We start from the raw sequence: 11,956 nt of genomic DNA, 5'->3' as shown, positions 1-11,956 counted from the left end.
GCTCGCAGAACTTTTATTAACACACAAGTTAACACTAGGCCAACCCCCACTGTTGACTGATCCGTAAAGCATTGAAAATGAAATCAACGGATAAGGATGAGTGCGGCCCTTCAAGCCCGATCAAGGAACCCGTACACTTTCAAACCCTGCAGTTGCTAATACCTGGCGAAAATTGATTAAATGCGATCACACAGTACTCTAAGTTTTTAGGGCTAAACTAGAATTTCAATAATACACAGTGATATTACGGAGGGATGCAAAACCTCCGGGATTGACCAATATACACGGAAAGACACAAAGATATATTTCCTGCAGCTATATCTTATATGGAAAAACAAGCTGAATCAGTCAAAATCCCTTATTATGATTCATAACTTACATAAATACTAGTTCATTTAGCAACCAGATCCTAAATCAAAGGATCGAACTAACTAATCCTATCTAATCTGCATGATATTCTCCTCGAGAATCTCCACTACATCTAACTACTTGAATTTATTACATGATAATCTAAATCCTAAATTCTAGTTTAAATCCTATCTAGAAAGCTTTGTAAATTGACAGCTAAAGGACCCCACTCCCTTGCTTGTAAACTTTTTTTGTATTTTTGGAATAATACAAAGCCTTTTGTCTTTAAGCCTCATGCTCCTGCATCAAGAGGCCCCATCAAAGAATCCAACTGGGAAAGACTCCCAAATATTACAAGGTGGAGGGAGTAAGCAATGCGTTGTGAGATGGGGAAGAGAAAAATTCATGGTGGTAGTTAATAATCTTGCAATAGGTCCGCCAGATATTAGGCTGCTCATTCTCAAAGATAAGAGCATTCCGAGACCACCAAATGCACCAAATGATGAAGAAGACTAGTGATTTGTGGGAAATATAGTCCATTGTCTAGCTATAGAGACAAGAGACTATGTCAAAGCATTCCCAAGGAGGTGGATCTTCTAACGAGTGTAGAATCTCGATCCAAAATGAAGAAGCAAATGAGCAGCGGATGAAAAGGTGGTTAATGTCCTCTCCGTGTGAGTTGCAAAGGCAACATTGTCCCAGACCCTAGAAACCCCTCTTGATGAGGTTTTCCCAAGTGAGGATACGATTGTGAACTACCAACCAAGAAAAACATTTAAGCTTAAGGTGAAAATTCCATTTCCATACCCTAGCGAACCAAGGATGAATCAGAGTTGGGCAAGCATGAAGAGTGATGAGGCTATAAGCTTCTTATACAATGATCTTGTCTAATTGTGTTCCACCGACCGAAATAAGATTGTCTTCAACATTAGAAAGAATGATCCCTGAAAGTTTCAATGTAGTAATGTAAATTGTCCGTTCCAGACAAAGGTGGGCAGGAAGAGAGATTTCTACAACGTCTTTCCAATGAGTGTAGAAAGGAGAGGAGAGTTCAACAACTTAAATATCCTTGATCATCTGATAACCATAATGATTTAAATATGTGATTAGGTCCAGCAATAAAAGGTGTGTACTAGTCATCCCAATAAGTGAGTCAAGTTCGATTTTGGGGGAAGATCTTGAGCCAACGGAGCAACAAAAGCTAAGAAAAATACCAATGCTTAGAAGTGAGCAGGTTGTGTCAAGAAACATATATTTGTGAGGGAATGGAATCACCATTTCGAAGCCAGTCATAGAAGCATAAATTTTGTAGGTATTTTGCAGTGATGATGTGCTTCCAAAGTCCCTCATGTCACACAACCCTCCATAAAGTCTTAAGTAGAAGAGACGAGTTGAAAGAGGCAGGGTTTTTAATGTTCCAACCACCGAGTTTGACAGGTGGTGAAATCAAATCTAGTTTGGCCAGGTGTAATTTTCTAGCATATTTTAGACCTCCCCAAAGAAACTTGGTCATAATGGAGTTGATTTTCCTAATAAATCCTTTTGGAATTTTGTAGATGTGCATCGAGTAAATCGGTATAATCATGAGGAAATATTTAATGAGGATTAAGCGTCCACCCAATATTATCCACTTATGTGACCAGTGGGAAAGTTTTGTTTCGATTTTGATGAGGAGTCAGCCCCAATATTTGATCTTATAACCCAACCGCTCCAATTTGAAGCCAAGATATGTGAATCCCTTGTCCAAGTGATTGACAACAAATCCAAAACGATTTGCAATGTATAAAATTGGCCCTGCCTCTCGAGCGTGAGATATGAGTCGAGATTTGGCCTTATTCATGGGAAGCCTAGATGGAGACCCAAAATCATGTAAAATCACAGCAATGTGGAGCCATTTATTTGGATTTGATTTCCCCATGGTAAACTAGAGTCTTTTGCTGACGTCATCCATGATGGTGATAAATAAAAGAGGAGATAAGGGGCAGCCCTATCGGAGGTCACGGGATGCCATAGAAATATAAGTGGGAAGGTCATTAATAATAATGGCAAAGGAGGATGATTTGATACAGGTTTGTATCCAACAAATCAAGATGGAGCCAAAGCTAATCTTTCGCAATGTCATCTAGAGGAGTTTCCAGTAAATGTAGTCAAAGGCTTCAGGCAAATCGATTTTCATGAGGCAAACATCGAAATATTGGGATTTGATAGAATGGAGACATTCTTGGGTAATAAGAACAATGTCATATATCTCGCGTTGTTTTAAGAAACCAAAATGGTCTGCTTTGATATACATGGATAGGAAGGGTTTGAGCCGATTGGCTAAGGTTTCAGATAAGAGTTTGTAGGTGGAGTTTCACAAAGAAATAGGGAGGAAATCTGAGGAAGCTTCAGGCTTGTCGTGCTTCAGGATCAATGAGATGAAGGTGGAATTGGTGGTCCAAAAGCCCAACCATGGATTTTGGATTCTTCCACCATGTTAGTAAGCTCATCGATCATAATGTCTTGGAAGTGTAGGAATAGCTTTGAGGTCCATCCATCTGGGTCTGGACTTTTTTCTCTTCTCAATTCCTTCAGAACCGATATAACTTCCTCCTTACTGATCGAGCGTTCCATGTGTTCAAGGGCTTCCTTGTCTGTTGTAGTGGGGTAAAAATTACATTGTTCCAGTTGTTTTTTGAAATATATCTCTGCCCTAGCTTGGTAGATTTCATTGAAATGTTTGAATTCCTCCCCTTCAATGTCTTTCCGATCTATAATCAGGTTTCTAGAGTTTGATTTGATGCTCCAAACATGGTTTTTTTTTCCTCTTACATGTAATCTAATTATGAAATAATTTGCTATTTTTATCTCCATCCTGGATCCACATGATGTGGTTTTTCTATTGCAATGCTTCAGCCTTTCGGAGTAGTAATTATGATATGCAACCTTCCAACTGTAAAATTTCTATTTTCCAAGTAGCATAAAAGTATTCTGGGTTGTTAGGAACCTCCAACACTTTAATTTTTTCTTCAATATCAATGAGTTCCTGCAATGAATCCCCATTTTTTCTTTTTTCTTTTTCATGCCCATATTTTAGTGTTTGCTTTAAGCTTACTAAGTTTATGGATAATTATGTCCATATGTCTAGAATTAGGATCCATATCAGTCATGTTCCAGAAAGTTTTAACCTAGTTGGTATAATCTATCTTTTGGATTTGAATGGTGGACCCTTGTCCAATTGTGATCCCGTCCACCCCAAAAAAATGGGAAAATGATGTGATATATTTAGATCCTTTAGTGTGCTGGCAGTGTATTTGTGGACGATGAAACAATCCGGTCATTTTGCAATTCCCTCAGTACCAGAGCGGCCATTTTTCCAAGTTAGTCCAAGAGTATGGGGGATGATGTCTGTGAGACGTTTGTCCTTAAAAAATATTTGGAAATGGTCCTCCAATGGACCAAGATGACAGTTGTGACCCCATCATATTGTTGGACTTGTGGTGAATTTAAGGTCCCCTGCTAGTATAATGGAACTGAGGTTGAGATCACTGCTTTGTTCTGCCTTATTCTAGAAATCTTTGCGACGGTCATATGGTGCATAAATATTGATGATGCAAATTTGATATCTGTTTCCACATTTACCTCTGGTGATAAGGAGTCCCACCGAGGAGTTGTATGCTTTTAATTCGTAGATGTTTGTATTCCACATAGTCACTAGTTTGCCAGATAAACGAGTGGCATTAGAAATGCAAATGTCTCATTTGGGGCAATTTTTTTTACAGATGTTCCCAAATTCTCTCTCTGCATGTCATAGTTTCTTGTAGTAGCACAATTCCAGGTTTATTTATGTAAATAATATTATGAAAAGATCGTCTTTTAGGTGAAAACATCCAAATATCGGGATTTTATAGAATGGAGACATTCTTGGGCAATAGAAACAACATCATGTATCTAGCATTGTTTTAAGAAACCAAACTGCTCCATTGTGATATACATGGATATGAAGGGTTTGAGCCAATTGGCTAAGGTTTTGGATACAAGTTTGTAGGTTGAGTTACGCAAAGAAATAGGGCGGAAATATGAGAAACATTCAACCTTGTCATGCTTCGAGATCAGTGAGATGAAGGTGGCATTGGTGGCCCCATAAACACAACCATGGATTCTGGATTCTTCCACCATGTCAATAATCTCATCGATCATAATATGTTGGAAGTGTAGGAATAGCTCCGAGGTCCATCCATCTGGGCCGAGGCTTTTTCCTCTTCCCAATTCCTTCAAAATCGAGATAACTTCCTCCTTAGTGACCAGGCGTTCCATCTGTTCAAGGGCTTCCTTGTTTGTCGTAATGGGGTAAAAATCACATTGTTCAAGTTGTTTGTTGAAAGAGATCTCGGCCCTAGCCTGGTAGATTTCGTTGAAATGTCTGAATGCCTCCCCTTCAATGTGTTTATGATCTATAAGGAGATTGCCATAGTCTGATTTGATGCTCCAAATATGTTTTTTTTTTTTTTTAATCGCCTGCATGTAATCTGATTATGAAAGAATTTGTTATTTTTATCTCCATACTAGATCCACATGATGCGGCTTTTCTTTTGCAATGCTTCAGTCTGTCAGAGCAGTAATTCTGATTTGCGACCTTCCAATTGTAAAATTTATGTTTTCCGAGTAGTAGAGAAGTATTATGGGTCGTTAGGAACCTCGAGCACTTTCATTTTTTCTTAAATATCAATGAGTTCCTATAGCGAATCCCTTTTTTCTTTTTTTCTGTGCCCATATTTTAGTGGCTACTTTAAGCTTACTGAGTTTATGTATAATTATGTCCATATGTCTAGAATTGGGGTCCATATCAGTCATGTTCCAGAAAATTTTAACGATGTCAGTATAATCTGTCTCTTTAAGCCAAAAATGGTTGAATTTGAATGGTGGAGCCTCGTCCATGTGTGATCTCGTCCACTGCAACAAAATGGGAAAATGATCTGATACCTTTGAAGTAATAATGGAGGATGTTAGATCCTTCAGTCTACTGGCAGTGTATTCGTGGACAATGAAACAGCCATTTTTCAATGCCCTCAGTACCGGAGCGACCATTTTGCAAATTCGGTCCAAGAGGATGGGGGATGATGTCCCTAAGACGTTTGTCCTCAAAAAAGATTTGCAAATGTTTCTCTAATGGATTAGGACGACAATTGCGACCCCATCGTTCTATTGGACATGTGGTGAAATTAAGGTCCCTTGCCAGTATAATAGAACTGAGGTCGAGAAGACCACTTTGTTTTGCCTTATTCCAGAAATCTTTGCGGCAATCATATGGCGCATAAATATTGATGATGAGGATTTGATCTTTGTTGCCACGTCTACCTCCAATGATAATAAGCCTCGCCGAGGAGTTGTATGCTTTGAAATTGTAGATGTCCAGATTCCACATAGTCGCTAGTCTACCAAATAAACTAGTGGTGTCAGAAGTGCAGATGTGCCATTTGGGGCAATTTTTTGATAGATGTGCCCAAGTTTTCTCCCTACAGGTCATAGTTTCTTGTAGTAACACAATTCCAAATTTATGTATGTTAATAATATTCCGAAAAAATCATCTTTTAGGGGTCGATCCAGACCCACATTTAGGGATAATATTGTCATTAAGGGAGGTCTAAGTATTGAAGATTTACGCATATAGTTGGTGTGTTTAAAGGAAGAATTACAAATAGAAAAAGTTTCATAATGATACACGAAAAACTTATTGACATTGTAGACAAACTTAATGCTATTTTTCACATAGGTTAAAGATGAATGACGAAATATTAGGGAAGTCTATGCTCATGAAACAGGGAAATCTTCTCTCATGAAACACATGGATTCGAACACCAAACGTCAATAGGATGTGACTGGTGGCAGGGCAAGCCATTATCCCAAAAAAATCCGTACTGAAATAGATACTCTGTATCTGCCTGATCCATTGATATATATTTGTACGGGCCTTCACGCCTAACAGCCATAGTTTGTATCTGATCTGTAGGCCTTGAGCTTATCTGTTTTCTAGTTCCAGATTTGGAGCCCGTCATATTATACTTACCATGGTTTGGAACGAATATGCGACTCTGCTGCACAAGGCCCAACAGCTTGAGAAGCCACCGTTCATCTTTACTGTATTTCTCGCATCTTTTATAGGTCTCGCCGCCTTCTTTTATTTCATCAATAACTGTAGAACTAGGGCTTTACAAGGAATCCCACCCGGCACCTTTGGATGGCCTGTGATTGGCGAGACATTAGAATTTCTAGGATGCCAGAGGAAGGGAAGTCCCCAAGATTTCTTTAAAAATCGAACACAGAAGTATGGTAACGTGTTCACCACTTCCCTTGTTGGCCACCCAACTGTGGTGCTTTGCAGCCCTGAAGGCAACCGCTTCTTGTTCTCTAACGAGAACAAACTGGTGGTCAATTCATGGCCTACCTCCGTGGGAAATCTCTTCCCAGATTCTTTAATTACAGCAGTCGGAGACGATGCAAAGAGGTTGAGGAGAACCCTAATGACGTTCCTGAGGCCGAAAGCCCTTCAGAAATTTGTAGGGTGAGTGGATTCAATGACCAAAGATCACCTGGCTGAGTACTGGATGGGTAAAGATGAGGTGACAGCTTTACCTTTATTCAAACGTTACACTTTCTCTCTCGCTTGTGATTTGTTTGCCACCATAAACAATCCTGACGAACAAGTCAAGCTTTGGCAACATTTTAGGGTTTTTGTGAAATGAGTACTGCAGATTCCCATAGATCTACCCGGTACGCGATATAACAAAGCCAAGCACACAGCTAATGCCATTTGGTGTACATGCACATAAACTACCTGTAGACTAGCTGTGTTGGTGTACATGCACCTAGATTAGCTCCAGTTAACTTATTGCTTGCATGTGGCACATGTACACATTAACATAAGATAAAGCACACTTAGCTTTAGTTAGCTTTAGTTATTGCATGTACAACTAAGCTTAACTTAGTTGCTTTTATGTATTTATTCTAAAACTCATATTGTAGAATCAATTCAACTTTCATTCTTTTCTCAATTCTTGCTCGCTTTCTTCCTTCTCTTGCAAGCTTGTTATTGTTTTGCAGATCTAGATCTATTTGTGTTTCTCAAAAATCTTACATGGTATCAGAGCACAAGGATTTGTAATCAGTGCACAAGCAATTTTATTTGCAGGTTCAGAAGATTGAAGCAACAACAAAGAATGGAGTCTAAATTGGAGTTTCCACAATCGGCAATTCTCACTCCATATAATTATTTCGAATGGAAGCCAAAGATTCAACTTCATCTCAGAAGTAAAGGCTTATTTCGAATAACCATGGAAATGGAAGTTGAACCAACATCGGCAATGGAGAAAACAAGATATTTCAATCGCATGGACGAGGCCTTCGGCATCCTATGTTTATCTATTTCTTCGGAACTGCTATTTCATGTTGAATCATGTTCAAATCCAAATGAAGTATGGAAAATTTTGGAAGAATTGTTTGGAAAACAGGATGAAATGCTTAGAATGATAGACGATTCGATCGCAACCTATAGAAATCGTCGTGAAAGCTTTAGCTTAGAACCGGCCGTGTACGATGACGACGAACCTCTTCATTCTGCACCACAAGAATGGATCATACTTGCTGAGGCAGAAAAACCAGCAGCAGAGGCTGAAGCTGTGGAGGATAAGAAGCCTGAAGATGAAGCTGCAAAGGCTCCCGAGGAGCCCAAAAGTGATGAAATACCTGTCAAGGAAGATGAGCCCAAGCTGGCCGAAGAACCTCCTGTGGCCACGAAAATGGTGCCCGTTTTTAAGTCTAACCAGAGAACCAGAAATGAATACCATCGGGATTACTTGAAGATGGGCTGCAATGAAACGATTGCAATGCACCTTCGGCGGCTCACTGTTGAGCCCCACGTCGCCGGCACAGCAGAAAATTTCGCTACCGCAGAGTACGTGTTGTCAACCTTCAAGAAGTACGGCTTGAGTGATGCTCATTATAAGGATTACAATGTCCTGTTGAGTTATCCTCTCAGCAGGTCTCTCACATTGAGGTCGCCCGGTGTGGAGACTCTGAGGTGCTTCGAGCTGAGAGAAAAAGAAGTTAAGGGCGATCCTTACAGTAGCCGGAGCTCGAAGGCCATTCCCAGCTTTCACGCCTATTCGCCCTCGGGAACTTCAGTTGCAGAGGTGGTGTATGTTAACTATGGGCGTGTCGAGGATTTCAGGGCATTGAAACGCATGGGCGTTAATGTCACAGGCGCCATTGTGATTGCTCGGCACGGCAAGATTTTCAGAGGTGACATTGTCAAGAATTCTGCCCGGGCAGGAGCCTCGACCGTCGTGATTTACTCGGACCCTTTTGATTTTGCCGGTACGGGTAGCGAAGGAAGTTATCCCCTCACCCAGTGGCTGCCTCGCAGTGGTGTCCAAAGAGGCACGGTGTTTCAGAAACCTGGAGATCCTCAGTCGCCTGGCTGGCCCAGTGGCAACAGCACCCGGGATTCAGAAAAGCTGTCCGCCAATGATTTGAAGGCGTTGCTGCCCTCAATTCCTTCTCTGCCCATATCGGTGGAAGACGCCGAGGTAATCATGAAATCTCTAGGTGGGCCGCTTGCTCCTCCTCATTGGCATGGTGGCTTAGACTTAGCTGTCTATCGTGTTGGCCGAGGACCTGGGATTCTCATTATTTCTTTATCTTTTTGGTCCATCGATGATGACAGCTCGGATGTTTGCAGCATAAAATGGCCGAAAGATGACGTGATCCTCATGGAAGGCCTTTCGTTTCTGTGCTATACCAGTAATCATCCGTGCCCTCAAGGGTCTCACGATTCTCCCAGAGTAGCTTTCAGCTGGAAATACCGAAAATTGGAAAAGAAACCAAATTTTACATCTATTCGAATAGACGTTAGTCCATCGCCAGCAAAATCATGGGATGCCTCATGAAGTCGTGCAGACGATACAATGTTGCAGTACTCCGTCGAACGGGCAGTGGTTTCTTTTCTCTACTTTTGCATTATATTTTGAGGGGGGGGTTTTCTTCCCACTGGGTTTTCCCTCTTTCCTCCTTTTTATGCATTGTATATGGGTACCTAAAATGGCCGTGTTGCCGGGACTCATTCATTTTGCATCACACTCACCTAAGTTATGCTTAAGGGGGGGTGTTGGTGTACATGCACTTAGACTAGCTGTAGACTAGCTGTGTTGGTGTACATGCACCTAGATTAGCTCCAGTTAACTTATTGCTTGCATGTGGCACATGTACACATTAACATAAGATAAAACACACTTAGCTTTAGTTAGCTTTAGTTATTGCATGTACAACTAAGCTTAACTTAGTTGCTTTTATGTATTTATTCTAAAACTCATATTGTAGAATCAATTCAACTTTCATTCTTTTCTCAATTCTTGCTCGCTTTCTTCCTTCTCTTGCAAGCTTGTTATTGTTTTGCAGATCTAGATCTATCTGTGTTTCTCAAAAATCTTACATTCGCCAACAACTCAACCGCATTCTTAATAAGAGGAAAATTGCATTAGAGGTGGGAAAGGCTTCTCCAGAGCAAGATCTGTTGTCGTTCCTGATCTCTAATGTTGACGAGCATGGTGAGTCTCTCACGGACAGCGAGATTCTGGACAATATCCTTGTTCTATTATATGCAGGTCATGACACTAGCAGTTCTACTTTGACAGTGCTGCTTAAATATTTGGCGGAGAACCCTAAGTGCTATGATGAAGTACTAAGAGGTACGCCCAATCATTCAATTATCCTCTAGTATTAGGATTCGAGATCGATGAAGTACTAAGAGGTACGCCCAATCATTCAATTATCCTCTAGTATTAGAATTCGAGATCGATTTATTGTAGCATCTATTCTGTTTCTGGCAGGAGAACCTCCCTAATCTGGGAGTGAAGTACTTATTTAGGGGAGTCATGTTAGGGAATAAGTAGGGGGGGATTCTTGGGATATTTATCGACGAACCCTTGTTATGTTCGATGGTATTGACGAAAAACTAGATGGGTATCTCTAATAATGTCCCAATTCGGGTACCCCGCAGGATCGAGAGGACTTACCTTCTGATTTGGGTGCAAATTAAGTTTTTTTTTGTCTTTTAAAAGCAGTTCTATAATTTGGTATCCAAATTACAGACCGTTTTGGAGATGCATATTTCTTAAACTAATAAGTTTCATTTGATATTTCCAGAGCAACTGGATATAGCAGGTTCAAAGGAGGCAGGGCAACTTCTGGAATGGGAGGACCTCCAAAGGATGAAGTACTCGTGGAGAGTTGCTCAGGAAACGCTTAGACTGTGCCCTGCCGTTCAAGGGAGTTTTCGCAAGGCTATCAAAGACTTCAAATACGAGGGATTTACAGTCCCTAAAGGATGGAAGGTGAGTCCCTTCCTCAAACCCTTGTTTCACAGTTTGACTGAGATTAACTATCTTACTACTATTATTGGTTATAATGAACAGTTGTATTGGACCGTCAATTCGACCCACAAGAAATCCGAGTATTTCAGCGACCCTGAAAAATTCGATCCATCGAGATTTGAAGGAGACGGCCCTCCTCCCTACACGTTTGTCCCGTTTGGAGGTGGCCCGCTAATGTGCGCAGGAAATGAGTTTGCACGGATGGAAATACTGGTTTTTATCCATAATATTGTGAAGACTTTCAAGTGGAGTGTGGTGAATCCGGGTGAGAAAGTGATTGTGGACCCTATGCCTGACCCGGTCAATGGACTGCCCATCAGACTCGTCCCACACCAATAAGTGAGGGCTTCCCTTTAGTGTCAAGATACATGTCCATCGTAGCTTTAATTTCATAGTCTTTTTATTCCATATTGATCATCCATTGTATTGCTCTATGTAGATGACTATCATATTAATGGCGTCAGATTAGCAATATGCAGAGTCGAATGGTTGTAGTTTATTTATTGTCTCAGATATTATGGCTATCTTGTGAACTTAAATAAGATTAAGAAATATATATTTTAAGTTTATTCATATTTTAATTTACAATTTTATGTTTACATATTTTTATTAAGATTTATTTAGTCATTATCAAACTAATCCATATTTATTATTATTATATAATAAATATATTAATAAAATAATAGATATCATTACCCATGTTAAGATATTATTCATTCTATATATATAGAATCATTCATATATGTATCATTTTTCAATTGATTTATTTTGGATATGAGTTTTCTTTCCCATGCCATTCACCCTCGTAAATAAGCATACAAACATAAATTATTATTAATACTTGGAAATTAAGTCTCTACAAAGGTATTTTGGTGTATAAATATTGGAATACTATTTTTCAGTCTTTTGGTGTATAAATGTTAGAATACTATTTTTCAGTCCATATAAATTATGTTTTTTAATTTTCTCCAAAAGTAGAAATTATATATATATATATATATATGAATGTTATATTTTTAGTGTTTTTATTATAAATATTATGTGTATGTTCAAGATTTAATAATAAAAAATATTTTTATTTTTTTTAAATAAAATTTCGTGATAAAATTTATTAAGTTATTTGTATTTTATAAATGAGGATTTGTTATTATTTTTATTATTAAAAATTTTTATCACGAAATTGACTTCTAATTCTAAGACTT

At 39.4% G+C, this 11,956-nt stretch overlaps 1 protein-coding gene and 1 pseudogene across 1 annotated transcript; both read left to right on the top strand.

Moving 5' to 3' along the window:
• The first annotated feature begins 6,273 nt into the window (after nt 1–6,273).
• Nucleotides 6,274–7,157, top strand: LOC149163727 (cytochrome P450 716B2 pseudogene; annotated as a pseudogene).
• A 2,133-nt stretch (nt 7,158–9,290) lies between these two features.
• Nucleotides 9,291–11,342, top strand: LOC149163726 (cytochrome P450 716B2-like). Its single transcript, XM_089429243.1, has 4 exons — nt 9,291–9,298; nt 9,781–10,070; nt 10,528–10,715; nt 10,797–11,342. Exons 1-4 carry the CDS (start codon nt 9,291–9,293, stop codon nt 11,091–11,093), a joined length of 783 nt encoding a protein of 260 aa, XP_089285369.1. The 3' UTR covers nt 11,094–11,342.
• Nucleotides 11,343–11,956: the final 614 nt, after the last annotated feature.

The sequence above is a fragment of the Pinus tabuliformis genome, chromosome 5_1 (assembly GCF_031772625.1).
Source record: "Pinus tabuliformis cultivar Carrire ecotype Pingquan chromosome 5_1, CPIR1, whole genome shotgun sequence".
NCBI lineage: Eukaryota > Viridiplantae > Streptophyta > Pinopsida > Pinales > Pinaceae > Pinus > Pinus tabuliformis.
The sequence above is the reverse complement of the archived record's forward strand: the minus strand, read 5'-3'. Positions and strand labels throughout refer to the sequence as shown.